This window comes from Siniperca chuatsi, linkage group LG3 (genome assembly GCF_020085105.1).
Source record: "Siniperca chuatsi isolate FFG_IHB_CAS linkage group LG3, ASM2008510v1, whole genome shotgun sequence".
NCBI classification, from domain to species: Eukaryota; Metazoa; Chordata; class Actinopteri; order Centrarchiformes; family Sinipercidae; genus Siniperca; species Siniperca chuatsi.
In genome coordinates, this window is record NC_058044.1 from 2,789,627 (window position 1) to 2,808,675 (window position 19,049).

Sequence of the window (19,049 nt, forward strand, 5' to 3'; positions counted from 1 at the left end):
ACGTTCGAGGCCAGTTTTTCCATTAGTGCTGAAATAGACCTGGATCACAGCTCAGCAGAAACACATTCCTCTCTGGCACTCCAAGACTCGACTTAATGGGGATTCCCTGGAAGGCACCGGCTCTCTTTTTTCTTTTTTTCCTCTGCTGCTTCTTTAAGTGTTAATCCTTGGGAAACTTCCACCCGTAGCGGCTTGTTTGAAGCGAGCCAGTGGCTATCCAACTAAGTACGGCCCCCAGTCATCTGAATCATTAGATTAGGCTTAGGCACGGCCCCGACAAAGAGATTCCCTATCGCCGTTTGTTTCAAGGAGAGGCCATGCTTCAGCCAGCACGGCCTCAGAAGTGAGAGGCACTTGGAGAGCAAATACATCAAACGTAGGAACCCAAAAACAAGATGCACTCCAGTTCTGCAGGGTCTGATTTATGGTACGCACACTGTTTGTTTGTTTTTAAAGTTGTAAGAGGGGCCACAAACAGCGTTAATCATTAATGCTTATATAAAAAACTGTTATACGTAATACAATACATAAACGTCTACATGAACAGTAGGAGGGTTTCCACTGATCTTTAGCAACGAGCTGTGAATTAGAGGATGGATGAAGCATGTAGACAATCAATAATTTTTATAAATTACAAGTATAGTCCGTATATATATATATACAGTGGTGGAAGAAGTACTCGGATCCTTTACGTGTGTAAAAGTAGCAATAAAAATACTCCATTACAAAAAAGTAGAGAAGTGTTAATGGCATGTACAATATATTACTCTCAAATGTAATGGAAGTATAAAGTAGCATAAAATGTCAAGTACAAGTACATCAAAACTGTACTCAAGTACAGGACTTTCCACCGCTGCATATAAAATGAATAAGAATTGTACTTTCAGGTCAGTCTCTATTTTGGTAAATAAAAAAAACCTCATTAGTCTCTGTCGACTTAAAAATGAATGTATGTATTTACACTACAGGTAACCGGAAACAGACCCCACACAACAGTGGGGTCGGGGAGTTTGATTCGCAATCTTTCCAACAGTCTAGTTATACCCACGAAAACTAGGTCACAAAGAGGGGTGTGCAAGGCTCCTCTGAGCTAGCTTGTCTTCAGCTCTAAACACCCAAATCAGATGTATAACACCTTGCTAGAGCTGAAATAATTAGTTCAGTGGTAGGCAAACAGCGGCCCATGAGCCAAATTTGAAAGTTTTCACTTTCATGGTTTACATCAAAACTTTTCCATGATTTTACAGAATCTACAAAAATGTAAATACACAGCTCCTGTAAACTCCAATACAGATGATCTCATAACTAAAAGTGCAGACTCTTCTTGTAGTGGAACACAGAAAATACATCTGCGTATTTTAACATGAGCTGCTGAAACTCTATTAGCCTTAAGCTTAATTATTGATGGTAAAAACGAGTTAACGATTCAAAAGAAATACACAAAGTGAAAAATGAAAATTGAATGAATTGAAAACATATGTGCCTGCGTTTCCACCACGCCTGTAAAACGCTCCCCACGTTCAGGTAGGTGGTCCAGATCTCCTGTAGTCCTCTTCTGGAAGGTAAGTAATCACACAGTTCAATCATTCCAGGGGATTTTTCACAGTCTGGCAAACCAGGCTTATAACTGATCTATAAAGCATTAGTACATGATTTATTAACCATTAATGAAGCCATTAGTTACAACTTATAAACTCTCAATAAAGGGTGCCTTTTTATAAAGACATTAATATTTACTTAATGCTTATTGTCATTATTATTAATGTTGCCTTATTGTTAACATTAACTACAAGTCTTTATTAACTATTTAGAGCTGTTTCATTGCTTGGTTATGATGCATGCCATTAGTTAACAGTTAGTAAGCTGTTTTAGGTAGCGTTATTTCGTGTATGCTGTATTACAACAAGTTACCATGTTAGATTACAGAAGATAAGGACACTCTTTCACATGCGTCACAAAACAAAACATCAATTTCATCGCAGGTACTCAGTGTGTGTGGATGTGGTTTTTGCAAATATAACAATTAAATCGGTCAAAGTTTTACTGTCCCGTGATGTAATTAATGCTGCTTCAGAAGATTTTACACCCTGATTAGAAGATTCTAAAGGAAACACTAAAAACTAAATTTTAGGCTTCAACGTCATAAAAATAAGACACCAAATACAAACACAAGACATCAGCTACTGGCTAATTCAGACTAATAATATCAGTACTGGTGTCAACTTTGGTCAAAACCAAAAACCAGAATTCTAAAACTAAACATACTCGATGAGCAACTGCAGGCGAAGAGGAGTTCAAAGTCATGAAAAAGTGATTCATGCCCTGAAACTGCACAGACGATCACATGCTTTGTAAACTTAAAGTGCCGAAGTCTGATAAAAGTTTCGAAAACACACACAACTTTTATTCCCGTGCGGCCAAAGAAGTTGCTGGAATGTGAACCGAAATCACTTCAAAGAGTCTCGTTTTGTCTCGTGCAGCATCTAATCTCCCCCCTTTGAAGACGAACGTCATTGTCTTTCCCGTCGCTGACAGCCCTGATAGGAATATTCATGTTGGAGGAGGTGGTGGGGGTGTGCGTCTCTAGATCGGCTTCTTAAACAGCCGAGGAGCCATTTTGTGCAGAAGGAGTCCCGGACATGTCAGGGCTGTTGACAGTCTGTGCTCGGGATTAGTGGGCCAGCGGCGAGGCAGTCCCTAATCCCTCACTGTATCGTAATCTATTTACCCGCCGTGCTAAAGGGATTTCCATATGAAACTATACACACAGAGATGCTGGAAGTGTTCAAAATCATAAATCATCATTTGGCTTTTTACCCACTTTTCCAGCCCATTAGTTTTTTCTTTTAACTACTGATGCACCACTGCTGTGCTCGTTTGACTCATAGCAGCGAGGACAGACGAGGATATATCCACGTAAAAAACACCTAATAATCAATGGCTAGAAAATAAAAATAAAACACTTACTGACATTTATGTTTCATGCCATGTTAACACTTCAAATTTTGGAAACAAAAACATCTGCGTTATTTGTCTGAATGACACCATGCAACAAAGAAACTGCTGTTGGATAAGAAAGGAAAGAGAGAAGGGAAATGTCTTTATCCTTTCTTACTGCCAGGAAGCATTTTGGCAGAGCTGCGGTGTTATTTCGCTGTGACTCATGTCTGCTGCTGGTTGTCGTCCTTCTTTTGTCGCCATGTTGGATAAGGATTGTGAGAAGTGCTCTGAGGGTCTTTTAGCTGTTGATTAAACTGAGTCTTAACAATAGTTTTAAAAGAAGGATTGGGCCTCTTTTTTCAAAGCTAAAATATGTCATTTATTTTAGTTCAAATATCAATTTTTCGTCTGTAAGGTTGACGGGTTGTTCAGACCGGAACAAACTGTATACTATGTGCTTAAGTCTCATTTCTCTGAGTAGCAGCTCACCAACTTTATGGATGGTATGGATTTGCAATGTACGCCTGTCACTCAGTCACTTACTGTAATTTTGTGTGTGTGTGCCAGCAGGTCGCAGCCGTAGTGGGAAATTATGATATGACCTAGCCACCTGTCTGTTATCAGCGTTGATTTGTGTCACAGAGGGGAGCCCTTATTTTCTGTCTACCTATATCATCCGTTTGTTCTGTGTTTTGCCGCACAATATTGCATCATGCAGAGCCTCTTGTAAGTTAATGGTGTTTTGCTCTATAAAAAAATAACCAGAACGCAATTACAGAGTCGAGCCGTTTGTTTGGAAATAGTTTTTTGATAGTCGCAACAACAATCTCAATAAACTCAACTCATGGATGAAAAGTCCTTAAAATGCTAGAAATTAGAAATTTTAACATCTACTATTGCATGGCAACTGAGCAAACTTCATCTGCTGACGAAGATCATGTGATACAACTGAAAGCTCCAGAACAGCTACTTACAGATCTAGTGGTGCGGTTCTTTTGCCAACAATTTCAATAAGTCAACTCGGAGCAATCCCACAAATGCTAACAGGGTGGAAAGCCCCGATCCTATATGTTGCAGTACTGTAGTCTTGTTTATATCTTCCAGCCACTGGTGGCAGCACTGAGCGCACTGCTGCTGAGCAGCACCTCAGTTAGGTGGTAAAGAAGAAATCTGGCCCCCATCTTTGATTTTACACGGTTTGTGTTGAGTCACCCCTCTCTTTTGAGGTAAGTCATGTAAATTATTACTTTAAGTGCAACACACACAGGTGGCATCTTGATGCAGGTAACAGGGCCACTGTCCTATTTCCCTGCGTTCACACACGTCATCCACCTCGACCACTTCCTCTGTCTGTATAAATGATGGAACCTGCCCAGTTCTGTTGCACCTGCCTGACGTTGCTTTTCCCGCCTCTTAAGTTGCTAAGAAGATTGTTTTGTCTTGACTTTCTGTGACAAATTTCAGTTCCCTCTGATAGTCATCCAGGTGTTCTAGATTGGGGCTAGTGGACAGACTGGTATGGACTAGTAGTGGGCAAACTTATCCACTTTTGCAGTGGCTGATTGACTGAAATGACAGGCTTCGACACTTTTACAGCAGATGTGCAACAGAAGAAACAAACAAGCCGAAAAGGAGACAGAAATCACTCAAAGGTGAGGGTGAATATTGGATCAGAAGCCTTTAAATGGTGGAAACAACAAGCGAAAGGAAGAAAAGGGGTTCATAGATAATTCAGCTGCTTTTGCACTAGCTTATAATAAAATCTGTACATAGCTGTTATCTTGCAATAAACTCAGTAGCCATGTGTGAACACAAATATTGAGTGTAACATCTCTGTCATGTTAGCCACTTTGCCTTTTCTGACTACAAATCACGTTACTTAACAGAAGTTACATTCGATAATAAAGTCCTAATCCGTCAGTGAATCTATTGTTTAAGTTGCGGAGGGGTAAAGTAAGTGGTGCTAAGAGGTTTTCCATCAACTCCAAAGTTTGAAAGTGTTGAAATAGAAATTTAAAAACGAAATATGTAGCAGCATTTAGCATTAGAGCTCTTCTTTTGAGTGCTTCTATCTCAACTGTCAACTAAACCCAGCTGACTAGAGGATTGGTGACTAGCCTGTTAGCTAAAAAGATGCAAAGTGTAAATCAGACAGATTCGGAGTTGTTGGATGGTGGCTGTTTTCTCTTTTGATGGAGCTAGGCTAGCAGGTTACCCATGCTTCCAATCTTTGTGCTAAGCTAGGCTAAACACGTCCTGGACAATCTCAGCACTGGACACGCAGAGACGAAACTGATATCTTCTCGAGTTTTTATGTAAATGTTAAATAGTTTTTTTTTTTACCATGACACATTTTGCTTTTTCTTTCTGTCCTAGACACAGTAAAGAGTTAAAAAGCAAACTTTTTAAATAAAGTGCTAATGGGACATTGGTCTCGCCCTCGTTCCACCCCCAAACTTCCAGACTCCTGTCATGGTCCAGCTCGATCCGCAGGTCCACATGCAGTCCAGGAAGCTGCTTTGTTCCCTACCGCCACCTCCTCTGTGAACCATTTATTCACCAATCATTTATAGGACAAGAGAGGCCACAGTGCTGCTTCTTCAGGAGCACTCGAGAGGACACTTTGATGTCCTCTGAAGTGCGGCCTCGTCAGGAAAAGTGAGGCGATCCCCTGAGAAGACAAAGTGTTTTTGTCAGTGGCCTTCTGGAAAAGTGAGAAGCCAAAAAGCCGAGTCACTTTGTCACTACAAAGACGAGGAATAAAGGGTCAGACTCCGGGGAGAGGCCGGTGGGATAATAAGACATCCAGAACAGCTGTTCAGAGAGGGGCGTCCTTTCTCTAAAATAAGCAGCAGAGATTGCCTGAACATGGCCTGAAGATTAGTTTGTCCTAATGTGGTAAATCCCAGCTCGTGTTTGCATGAGGCAGCGGTGCACGCTGGTAAAGCCCAGCGGGACGCAGAGCGGGCAAACACACGGCCTGGACGCCATGTTTACCGAAAACTGTTTGTCCAGCTGCTGGAGGGACGTCGCGAGGAAGCGGGACGGCTGTTAATTAAAATCGTGATTCATCCCTTTTTTCCTCGGATCAAATGAGTTGTACATTACTGTCGACACGGCCAAACAAACAGCGGGGATGCCAGTGTACATGTTTGCTAACCTGCCCGGCTGTGAGTCCGCCTCTGCGGGAGGCCGGGGTTTGATTATTGACACGCGGTTTGGATATTCCTACGGGTGCCAGAGATAACACGCGCTGCCTTCACGTTCTGGGAGCCGCAGCATGTTTTCTACAGCTAATAGTTTGTAAAAACATTGCATGTTTTGTTTGTGAGTTAAAACCCCAAGAGGTGATTTTTCCATTCGGATTTTCAAGGTGTGATCACATACGCAGCTGAAGAGTTGGAGATGGATTATTTGACATATTTGACAGTTTTTTTTAGCCAATCATAATTGAATATATAGGTCTGTTTTTCTTCAATATTCACAGACATTACTGATGTGTACAAATTTAATTTGAGTGACAGAATTGCAGTGCAGGCAGTGTGGGGAACGCTTTCAAAACGTCTGAGGTCTTTGTCAGCGAACAGAAAAATAGGTTGTTTTAGGCATTTCGAACAAACAATGCTGTCACTTTTTAGGACTGTCCCCACAAGAAACAGCATTTGTCATTTAACCTGAAGTGTTTAACCTGAAGCAAGTAGTTTTTGTGTCTAAATCTAACTCACACTAACTCTGAAAGAAACCTTTATTTTAGGTTCTAAAGATCAACGTTAGGAGACACTACCTTCTTCAGGGTACAACACTCACCTGACTGATACTTGTAGTAACTAGGACAGGTGTTTCAAATTAGAGCTGTCATGGCAATCAACTTGAAGGGCATAGACATCTGGAGAGGCCATTCATACCCAAGGAAAGCGGAAACCAAACCACAATCATGGCAGATCAGAAAACGCTCACATCAGTCATTGTTGTAACATTATTTTTGAACCCTTTTGGAAGGTATTCGCAAGCGATCAGAAAACGCTAATATGGGTCGTTTTGGAAGACAAAACAATACACGTATTTTGTGGCTTAGTTTGGAGGACTTGTTGCAAAATACCAAGGCAAATTCCTTGTATGTGAAAACCCACTTGGTAATAAATCCGATTCTGATTCTGAGAAAGGATTCACTTTCCAAAGATGGGAAACAGAGAAAAGCCGCAAATCCTCACGTCTTCGAAGCTGCAACCAACAAATGTTTGATGTTTTTATTTGATAAATTATTTCGATTCTAAGTAATCAAGGTTTTTAAATGTTCTGTTGACTGAACAATCGATTAAACAACTCAACATTTCAGCTGTAATATGCTTGTTGTTGATATGTGGTTTCTGAAGCTTAAGTCGCGTTGTTACGACTCGTAGGGCTAGCTGCCGAGCTACTGTAGCTGCCGAGCTACTGTAGCTGCCGAGCTGACGGCTACACATCACGGCTCTTTGAAGGGAGCCGGATCTTTATGGCTCCGTTCCTTTACGAGAGCCGATTCTTTCGGCTCTTCATTTACTAGCGCTTCTGCTGGTCGCTGCCTCAGTTACTTTTCTTATTTGTTGCAAGAAATAAATATGCAAGATTCTTGATCTGCAATACGTAGAAATATTCTGACATATTGATGGTTAACACACTAGCAAGCCCGTAACATGCTAGCACCGGACAGTGTCAGTCACAATACCTTCTTTCTATTTTCTCTGTACTGAGCCATTTACTCCTCTGTGGCATTTTGTTCATTTCATTCAATAAAGAGTTGGTGAAGAGGGGAAAAAAGCTCTCCAAGCTAGCAAGTCTGCTAACTTTCACTTAGCTAATTCTCAGTGAGTGAGCTCGTTAGCTCGGTCGCTGACCGGACAAGAAGTCCACACAGTTTATTCAAAAGTGTATACTCTTGTCTCATACCGGTCTGTAAACCATGTCTCTGCTGTGGAGCGGTTTATACTGTCTGAGGTTAAACAAAATGTGACACACAGCTAATAAGCTACGACAACTTCCTCCATTTTGGACTCTCCGGCTCTCCGTTCCTTCAGACGTCAGCCCTGTCAAGATGGTTTGCTGTTGGTCACGCGTGTCAAAGTTTACCAAAGTTAAACTTGATGCGAAAGATTCACACAGATTTACTTCCACTGATTGTGGCGATTCCATTGAAATAAATTGATTTTGTCGCAAAATGTCAGTGTGACGGAGCATTTAATGCAGTGGAGCATGCTCAGAGGCCGACAGATCAGACTGTGCCGTACTGGGCAGCTTCCAGGTGTGAAGATGTGTCGTGTGTGTGAACACAGCGTACATGACAAGCTCTCAGTGAAACTTCCCCGAACAAATAAAGGTTAAAAACAAGTGTAACTAATCCCATATTACTGTGGCCTTTTGTGGTTCACCACCGAACCACAGACTCAAACCTGCAGGTCAGAGCTACTGTTAATAATCAATAACAATCAAACAGTTGTTAATGTGGCACTGTTTACACTTTTAAACCAGTTAAACCAGTTCAGAATATTTAGTTTTAAAACCGAAGTTATTATATCATGTTGGAAACTGCTCTGTTGACGAGACAAACGCTACTAAACTTGGATCATTGCAGAAATAAACTTTTCTTTGGACTGCTCATGTTTTAACAAGACTTTATTATAAAGACACGAATGTACATCTTTCAAATTTCAATGGAATACTGACATTGCGTGTCTAATTCACATTTTTATTTTCTTTCCTCTGCAAAGAACAAATAGCAAAATCTTTCACCTTATAAACAAGTGCTGCAATTCAATCTCCAAAATACAACACCAACAGGCTGGACGACAAGTTTTTGAACAAGATTCAAGTTGGAAATCAGATAGAAATGAACATCAGCAACCTGAAAATCATAGCAGCATCATGTTTTTGAAAAAAAGTTTTTAAGAAAAGCCCACTCAAGAGTCTAATTTAGGATTTTTTTCATGTTATTTCTGTCGAAGTTGATTTTTTTGTCTTTGAAGAATAATCCCAATCAAGTTGGAGTTAATTGATTGATCACTGAGACGATCCCAGACTGCACAATCTTTGCAGGTTCCACTGAAATGTTACTATTAAAGGCCTTCAAAAGTTGTAATCGGGTCAGTTTCTCTCGAGGAAGTAGAAAAATAATCCTGGACGAGTCGATCCGCCGACGACAGAGCTGGACCCGAGGCCTGCTGCTCAGCCTTCAGATCTCCGTGCATCGTTTCAGTTCGTTCACAAATAAACTTTTTTTTAAATGTCTCTACTATTAGTTTAAATGATCTTCAAAAATAAACCACCAACAACAAAAAGAATACTTCTTTGTAAGCAGAGAAGAAGAGAAACACAGGAAGTCACAGCACTTGGAAACGCCACGAGGCCTGGTCTTTGTAGTCCAAACAGTCGGAGGCGTTGAAGTTGAGTTTCCAGGCCGAAGCCGCCGTCTGCTCTTTGTAATCCAGACAATCTGTGGAGTTGAAGGTGAGGCCGGGCGCGCTGTACGCCTGGTGGTGGTGCGACGGGTGGTGGTGATGGTGGTGGTGCCCTGACGTCTGGCCGATGTGGTGGTGCGGGTGTCCCGACATGGAGCTGCCAGTCATGGGGCTGAGCTGGTGTGGGTGGTGCGGGTGGTGGTGGGAGTGCATGGGCGCCAGGTACGAGCCGCACTCCACGCCGCCGAAGTAAGAGCCCGATGCCGAGGCCGGGTAACCCTGGCTGTACGCCGCCGCCGTTTGGCTGTAAGACACCGGGTAGGAGGGCGTTCCTCCGGTGGTGGAGGACGACACGGAGCGCTGCATGCAGGAGGCGCTGGTGGGGACAGCGGGGTCGGGCAGTGTGGCCGGCGCCGGGGCCGGGGAGATGGGCGCCGGGCTCCAGATAGATGACACCGGGGCGGTGACGGAGGTAGAGGTGCTGATCAGACCAGGGCCGCCGAGGCCGGCGGGGACGGAGGAGGAGGAAGAGGAGGTAGAGGAGGAGGTGGAGGAGGAGGAGCTGGACGCCGCCGGCGGGGTAAACTGGCCGCTGCTCTCTGACCCGGTGCTCTCTCTCGTCGGAGAGGACTTCTTCTTCACTGGTTTCACCTTGGCGCTGTTGCTGCTCTGCTGCTGCTGCCGACACTTGGCTCGTCTGTTCTTAAACCAGACCTGAGGAAGGAGGAGAGGTCAAAAGGTCACCGGCACACGTCAGCTGGGTCACAAAACAAAAAACTGAAAAACCTGACGGAGCTGGCAGGAACTCAACGCCTTCCGTTTCGAAACACTTTGCTCTCGTACGATCCTACTGAGGTGCTGCGGCTCTGACCTTTGACCTTTACTGCTGGCTGCTCGAAAGGAACTGCAGTTCATCCAGAGACTCTCTGTGTGGACAAAGAGTCCGCTAAATGACCAAATAAGAAAAACAACTAGTAAACCTGTGAATCTGTGTTTCTTTGGGGGCAAATCATATTATCTCACACTTTTCAGCACAACATAAAAAAATACTTTAAAGGGTCAGTTCACCCAAACTGACAGATTTGAGATATTTTTCCCTCACTTACCTCTCGTGGCATTTAGGCATGCAGATAGTTTTGGTTTTATTTGACCAGCTTTTGAGATTTCAATAGATGTACAAATGAATTTTGACTGTAGTGCTACCAGCATTAAAAAAAATACTAATTTTAAAAATGTCAACAGCATCATCTCTTTCCTGAAACAACGCCCCCGTTACTCTGGATAATCCACACGGTACACAGCTTTCACAGGGGCGATTTCTTTGGTAGAAAGCAGTTCCAAATGGGGACAGAGATAACTGTTCACCTCCATTGTACTCAGTTGGAGACAGATATTTCAAAATCTGGACAGATAAAATCAAAACTATCTGCATGGAGAGATACTACCAGAAAAAAAGAGAAAATATGTTTTTGTGATTTCGGTGAACTGACCCTTTAAATAAATCCTGCCGCCGGCCTAAAGAAGTACTGTCGAAAATAAAACGTTGTTTTTTTTAATTATAAATGAAGGTACAGAAAACACTGTGCCACAACCTGTTCAGTAACTTTTCCTTAATGAAGTGATAATTACAAAATAATTACGTGATGAAATATTTGTCTAACTAAATGATTGACATTATTAGTAAAAGTAGCGCATGATCTCTGTGAATGTTTGAATGAAAAGATGAAACTCATCCAGACTCAACCAGGGTGGTTTTTCAAAATAAAGTAAGCAGAACAAAGACCAAAACTTAACGACAAAATAAATATGACATACAAAACGATACCTTCTACCTTGTCCGCTTTTAAAAAAAAAAAAAATGCTATTGGGTATCTGATTTTATGATTAAATTTTCCAGTTTTTAGTTTCCAATATGGAAATAAGTTGAGAGCTTTGTGGTTCCATCGCTGACAGAGTATGATATGGTGTTTATAAAGGCCTGTGTGTAAATATTGGAAATATATATTGGAATATTGAATAATGTCAATAAATCAAAACAAACCAAAAAAATATTTCATACTAACAAGACAAAAACACATAAAGACAGTAAGACAGTAAACTCGATCAGGTTTCTTTTTGGTCACGACTACATGTTGAGAAGTGTACATAACATTTTTTTTTTTTAATGGAGAATATTTCCCTATAACACTAATGGTTGTTATAATAATTATGTAATAAGTAATTAGGAGTGGCAGTATGTCTATTATAGCAGCATTTAAAAAAAAAAAAAAAAATGCTTCCACAGAAATAACACCACCCACTACTGTAATGATCATCCTGATAGCTGGGCCTGTCAGGTGAATCAGTACCTGCTGCGGTGGTAAAAGCGGCCTTTTAGAGAGGCAGCAGCCATAACTGCAGCTTTAAGCCCAGCAGAGGGCCACTAAAGCTGGGGACGCAAAACCTCACAGCCTGTTCTAAAGAAAGCCGGTCCTTCTCTCTGCCAGAGCCCGGGCCACATTCTCCCCTTTGATTAAAGGCTTGCCTCTACTTGATCAATAACAGCTGCACTTTCCTTTTTACGCTGGAGCTAATCTTGGAAAGGCCCGAGGTGAAAAACACCTTCAAAGTCCATCAGAAACTTTCAGACCTGAGCTCAGATGCGTAAAACTCAGTGACTGTTGTGACAGTTGATCACCAAACTATTATGCCTTCTGGTGTGACCTCTGAGTTTCTTTTTGCTGTATTGCCTCTCATTTCTACATCAAACTTTTTGCAAAAGTTTTCCACTTAAATCCACTCACTGCAGGTGATAGCCCTCAGCAGATATGTGACATGTATGTTTCTATACATTTCCTGTCCCCCTCTGAATCAGACACACACACGTGTAACGGGCTCCCTGACCTGCACTCTGGACTCCGGCAGGTTGATTTTCAGCGCCACCTCCTCCCGCATGAAGATGTCCGGGTAGCGCGTCTTGGCGAACAACGACTCCAGAATGTCCAGCTGCGTCCGGGTGAAGGTGGTCCGCTCCCGGCGCTGCTTCCGCGGGTTGCCTGGAAGAGAAGAGATCAGTGTTCCCCGTGAATGACTCAGTCCACGACTGTTAAACACCCCCGTAACATCCCTCCAAAAGTTAGAGCTCAGAGATAAACATCTTTTTAATTCTGTATTTAGCTTTTCACGCGCAGACGCGTGTTTCCCCGCGTGTTCCCACGGGTTTTCCAGCTTATAAAACATTTTGGACCCCCTCCCCAAAAAAATATTTCTATATAGAAGCGTTTCATCAAGACAAAAGTGAGTGACAGACTTTATAGTTTAAATATTACAAAAACACATTCATTCAACTTCTTTCGCCCCCAAATGCGCCAGAAGCGCACAGCCGAGCGAAACGCACGGACCCGGTTTCATCCCACACCGGAGTCCCAGTTCCTGGAGGTTTTAAGACACCCAGACAACAGCAGGTGGTACTGAGTGATCAGACGTGCCAATAAAGGCGTAATACCAGTAAGACGGGGGCTTTTAGAAGACCACCAGGCTACAGAACAGTGCTCGTGTGTTGCTGTGCATTAGTTCCCTGTGCAGTTGTGTTTGTAAGTTGTTCTGGGACTGATCCGTACCCGGGTACGCCACAGACGGGTGCAGCAGGTCCATGGCAGCTCCGCTCAGGCCCAGCCCGTTCATCCCGTACGGGGCCTGTTTGAGATAAGACATCATGCTAGAAGCACGGGGGGTGGGGGGGGCGAGACCGGAGGCTGGACGGACAGGAAGGGGTTCAGGCGCTCAGGTCCCCCGGTGTTAGGGTCGGCTCCTGCGGGAGGAAGAAGCACGGTGAGTCCGGGCAAAGCATGGCACGGAAACAGACAGCACAGTCTGCCTTACTGGACCCTGATAAAACAACCCCGCACAGCGTCTACTGTTCAGAAGGAGGCCTGTAAAGTCTGCAACACCAATACTCTTTCATTTCTCTCAACTGTTCACGCTGTTTCTCAGCCTGACGCCCCGCAGGCCTGTCGCTGACCCTGCAACGCGTTTCTAATCAAACGCTGTTAAACGCTGCAACCGGAAAACGGACATTCAGATCCAGATCCAGATCCAGATTCAGCTTTACTGTCATTACACGTGTGCAAGCACGAGGCAGCGAAATGCAGTTCAGGTCGAACCAGAAGTGCAATAAACAGGTGCAGGATATAAAGTGTGTGCAGAAATGCTGCAGATGGAGCAGCATTATGAAAATATATATATTTATATATTTAATTAAAACGTGATGCAGATCTGAGTGATAGCAGGGGCCGTCTGGGGCAGGGGCCCTCCTGCAGGATCCTGCCTGAGGACAGTCACATATACATATATATATATATATATATATATATATATATATATATATATATATATATATATATATATATATATTATAAAATATAGATATTTATATATTTTCATAATGCTAAAATGCTCCTGCTGATTCTGTATCAAAACATTTGCGTTTGACCAAGTTTAACTTTAATCCTGGCTGAAATATAGTCTGATCCGAGGGACAGGGGAGAGGGACGCGGATTGTTTTTGGAAACGACCTGGACGTTTGGTCTGACGGGGAACTGGCCTAAACTTTGAGACGGGGTCCAGCGGAGCCGCCGGTCTGCTGTCAGGCTCGGTGCAGTAAAGAAACTCTGCTCTCAGGCCCCCCCCCCCCCCTAGGATCCTGCAGGAGGGCCCCTGCCCCGGACGGCCCCTGCTATCACTCAGATCTGCATCACGTTTTAATTAATCCGATCGCTCCCAATCAAACCGGCCCGTTAATTACAGGCTCACCTCCGGACATCTCTGCAGCGAAGTCAGAGTCTTATTTCGGTTTTATGTATTCAAGCAGACTCACGGGCTTTCCCTGAGGATCACGGATCACTTCATAACGAACTCGAGGCGACGCTTTATTTTCTACTCCTGGATCCAGATCTGGTTTCAGCATCTGTTCAGGTGTTACAATTACAATGTGAATTATTTGTTTTTCTGGTATGTTTTCGACTAAAAGCATTTGCTTAATATTCATACGCTGACTTCTGCCATGTCCTTAATGTAAATATATATATTTATATATGTTTTTATAAGTTGAAATCATTGGCAGGTCCTTTTGCACCGGGAAGAAGTTTTGTAAAATGCATAAACTAAATCATGCATTTCGGCTTTGGCACGATGATAACGTGTTAAACCTGCGGGGTCACATGATAAATCTAAAAAAAAAAAAAAAAAAAAGAAGCTGAACAAGAGTTAGAAAATGCATACGGCATTAAATAAAAGTAGGTTAAATGCAAAATAAAATATAGGGAAAAAAATAAAAAGAATATTATACATAACGAGTAACCAATCTTTAAAGCATTTATCTCCGAATTAATAAATATCCTGCAACTTTGATTTGAACTCTTTTTTCTTTCCACGTTTGCTGCAGTTTTAATAAGCTGCCTTGATTGCTAACTGTTAGTATTAGTGTAAGACAATGTATTTAGATAAGGATTTCCATAATCCACTGGGGTCCTTTTAGCAGGTAAATGCTCAAATTTAGGACTAATTTAGGCTTTTTCTGTGGCGTGAAAGGAGCCGCGGGCCTCCCGGTGGATCTGAACTGAGGCGTTAACACTCCGCATAAAGCTTTACTTATTTCCATAACCGCAGGACGGAGCCCGATCACGCAATGTGTGCAAATGACCCGCATTACAATTTAGATTAGATGGACGACAATTAGCGGAGCGGCTCTTATCGGTGGCCGGGCAGGAGGCTGAGCTGAGCTCCAACACCCACATTTCAATTTAACATTTTATATCTGGAAAAAGCTTGTCATGTGGTTCATTTAAAAAGGCTACGTTGTAATTATTTCAGAGACAAATCGTTTGATATGGTTATATTTAAAAAATATATTTAACATGGGCCTGTTTTATTTAGTTTTCTATGTTTGTTTGTTACAGAAAAAAGATCACAGCCTCGTTCTGAGAGCTTCTAAAATACTAAAACCAGTGAAACCCAGGTAGGCCTTTAAGTTGAAGCTCAAATATCATTAAACAAATGCAGCTTTAAATGTGATTTCAGTGATGTTAGTACAGAAGAAAGCAGCTAACCAGGAGAAATGAACTGGAGTAAGAACATGGAAAAGAGTAAAGTCAATTTAACATAAAATAAAAGCAGGTAGGAGTCTCACCTTCTTCCGGCTCCTTTTTTTTTAAAAAAAAACCTGTTAAATATCAAACCAATGAGATCCAGAGTTCGAGAAATATCCACATGGAGGAAAGTTTATTGTTTTCTGGCAAAAAAAAAAAAGTAAAGCAGGTGCAGCAGCTCCGCGTATAACTCACACCTGTTTCGGAACTAAAAAAAATTCACATTTCAATGCAGAAAAATTAAAAAATAACCGTGTTTTGACTCTTCCGCGCTCGCTCTCTCTCTCCTGCCGGTGTTGACGGACGGAGATTGATGCTCGCCTCCGAGGCCCGCGCCTCTATGAGTCAAGGAAGCACGCTGCTCTGCGCGATCCGAGCCAATCACGGCGCTCTGCGGCCTTACGGGCGATGCGGGCGGCCAATCAGCACGCGGGCTTGGCGCAGAAACACCCGCCCCTTTCGAATGGAGCGCGCACCACGTGACGCGATTGGAACGCTCGTGTCAGAAAGTTGAAGGAGAATCGGCCATTACAGCAAGAAATGTTTGATTTACGCGCTAATTTTAAGACGGAGTTGTTGTATTAAAGAGCCTAATTTTTTATTTTTATTCTATTAGCACATAAGTTGAACAACTCCTCTTTATATTTGGCCTTTGAGGAACAAATTAAAAAGGCTTTTAAAGGGTTTTTTTTTTCTTTTTCTTCTTCTGCATAGTCAATAAAAGGACAAGTTAGCTTAAATAAAACAGTTAGCATGAAATGTGGCTTATGGCAAACCAGGTGGCCCATTACTCTGCAGCCAGTGAAGGCTGCCATCAGGCAACAGAACACTTTCCAAAGTTGCTGTAAGGCTATGGATATTTTTTTTAGTTTTCATTCTAAATATCACTGCGCATTTTCGTAAAAAAAAATTAAATAAAATAAAAACTCCCTTGCCTAAATATAATATATAATAAAGAAATATTGGGGAAAAGAAAGCTGACAGCAAAAAGCTGCAACACAGGTTCAAACATGAGCAGCTGCTAATTAAAGCAGAGCTGCTGCTGTCATGAATTATTTGACTTAAATGACCTTTGAATGGAATCAACAGACTGCACTTAGAGGGTCTTATAGGGAATAAAAAAATATATTAAATTCTGCTCTTGCAAATCTGTTGTGGAAGTGCCTATTGATAGATAGATAGCTAAACAATTTTCAAAATTCATATAGGTTATTTTTTATCATACAGAAAAAAATGATTGCATAATGATAACAATACTTTAGGCAAATGCAAAATATAAATAACCACATTAACGAGCATAGCAATAAATTAAGCAACTTATAGGCTAAGTGAGCAAATAGCCTAAATTCCACACCTAATAATTAATTTAAATCACATGAAGGAAGAAGGCTACCTGCTTGTGGTGGCCTTCTGAGGCAGGACAATATTAAGAAAATCAAAAGGGGGAAACTGAGAGGTTGTGTTCAGAGGAAATTAATATTAATATATCGTAAATCTTTGTTGTCTCATTTCCTCTGTGTCTTCTCAGAAATTGGCTGTGGTCGACGGCAACAAAGCCAGTGATTGATCACAAGTATCAAGATATCAAATGGACGGAGTCATTGTTGTTGTGAGGGTTTTCGGGGTCTAATCCCAAATTGCAGGAGTATTTTCTTAATACTAAGCCCGCAAATCCAGGGATCAGGCAGCCTAAAGAGGTGTGTGTGTGTGTGTGTGTGTGTGTGTGTGTGTGTGTGTGTGTGTGTTGGAGGTGGTGGGGGTTAAGTTTGGAGAGGCTTCTCGTCTGTATTGTCGGCGCTTATTAAAAGCATGATGCATAAAATCTCAGGTTGTCAGAAAGCATGCAGGAGGCTCCGGCCAGGCTGCTGCACACTTTCCACTTTCTAAAAAAAAAAAACAACCCCACAAAACCTGCCGGGCAGACACAGAGCAGGGCAGAAAAGCCCTTTAAATCAGCTGACAGCAGTGAGTTTGGCTGTAGGCTGAAGGAAAAGTGCAGTTCAGCAGGCAGGTAAAGATGGGACAGGAGAAAACACATGGACCAGGAGAACCAAAATACACTTCTGCTGTCTGATAGGACTCTGATTCGGATCCAGCAGGAACAGATTTAGCTCTGCTGCGCTCTCAGGTAAGAAAAACTGAAACTTTCTTAATTATCAAGTGTTTGTGGCTAAAATGATTTGTGTGAAAGTTTGTTTAAAAGGGCAAAACTGTCTCCATTAGGTTTAAAAACGTGATAAGGTTTTTGTGTCATGTTTGAGGTGATGTAAGTTCAGGCCGAAACCTCAAATCCTGAAACCATTTCTTCCTCGAGGGCGTGTTATGTGATAATCTGTAGAATAATGTTGCTGAGTGTCTTATTGTCTTAATAAGTTTAGATCTTTGAGGTGATTTCTTGCAGATGATAATTTGATCAGCTGCGTTAAAGTGTGTCGGTGGATTTGCAGCTTCGTTTTTTTTAAAAAAGCATTAAAAAAAACTGAATTGAGCTGAATTCACATATTCATAGATTAGTGAGGGAGAATAGTCACCGTGCATGCAGTGAGCATTATTAGAGGTGACAGAGTAATGTTGATGGGAGGGACTAAAGCCAAATAAAAACCAGTGAAAAGTTTTTATTTAATGTGATTTATGGAAATTTGTAAAAACCAAAAAACTGGTATGAGTGTTTTCAACGGGCTCAACTGTCTCAGCAACTTTTAAATTGTTTAAAAGGTAAAAAATAAACGACAGTTACTGATTTTTATTCCGATACTGTCAGTGTGCACGGAGGCAAACTGATCCGAAGCCTCTTTTCTGTGACAGGAAGGTGACGTGTGTAGAAATAAGCCTGCGTGGGATTACGTAACACCTCTACATCACACAAACTGTTCAATACGCTGCAGTGAAATGACACCAAGTACCAAGTGTTTCTGATAATGTATAATCTATATCATTTGAAATGTATGTATATATGTATATATGTATGTATATTAAATGTAGCTTTAACCTAGAACAACCATGAGGCATAGTCATTTATGGCTGTGTTAGTTATAAAAGGTTTTGGCTGTCAAATTTCTTGATTTTTCAAATTTCGAAACTTAACTTTTGCTCTCAACAGGCAAAGGAACATGTAAAAATGTAATAGTTTGATTATCTTTGCCAAAATGATCTTGGTAAATGATATTACAACTGTGGAAATTCGATGAAAATCTACGAACAGTATTAAAACATATAAATATATACATACATTGTGTGATTTTATGCCTCTGAATCTGAACATGTCCTCCCAGCTCACTGACGGTGTGACCTGTGTTGAGTTTGGAAACATTAACAGTGAGACATGTTGGAAGTTCATCTTTAATAACAGATCATTTAAAATGTACTTTTTTTTAATTTAAAACATTAATGAAAACATGCTCAAATGTAAAAAAAAATAATTCCCTCTGTGGTTTCCTCTCTTCTCCAACTTCCCCCATGATAAATGTGTATTTCCCAGAATGCCTCTGTGTTCAGCGTGTTTGTAGGAGGAGGTTCCCCTTTTGGGTAATTGTGATAAGAACTCAAACTATAA

General features: G+C 41.7%; 1 protein-coding gene and 1 long non-coding RNA gene across 3 annotated transcripts; one reads left to right on the forward strand and one right to left on the reverse strand.

Moving 5' to 3' along the window:
• Nucleotides 1–8,571: 8,571 nt before the first annotated feature.
• LOC122873127 (homeobox protein OTX1 B-like) lies at nucleotides 8,572–15,817 on the reverse strand. Of its 2 annotated transcripts, XM_044189489.1 has the most exons (4): nucleotides 15,538–15,817; nucleotides 12,971–13,161; nucleotides 12,255–12,406; nucleotides 8,572–10,085 (listed from the first exon to the last, which is right to left on the reverse strand). In XM_044189489.1, exons 2-4 carry the CDS (start codon nucleotides 13,065–13,067, stop codon nucleotides 9,294–9,296), a joined length of 1,041 nt encoding a protein of 346 aa, XP_044045424.1. In that variant the 5' UTR covers nucleotides 13,068–13,161; nucleotides 15,538–15,817; the 3' UTR covers nucleotides 8,572–9,293. The 2 variants fall into 2 exon arrangements, with proteins under 2 accessions (XP_044045424.1, XP_044045425.1); XM_044189490.1 differs by lacking the exon at nucleotides 12,971–13,161.
• A 1,501-nt stretch (nucleotides 15,818–17,318) lies between these two features.
• On the forward strand, nucleotides 17,319–18,718 carry LOC122873133. Its single transcript, XR_006377361.1, has 2 exons — nucleotides 17,319–17,624; nucleotides 18,302–18,718. It is a non-coding gene; the product is annotated as an uncharacterized LOC122873133 (long non-coding RNA).
• Nucleotides 18,719–19,049: the final 331 nt, after the last annotated feature.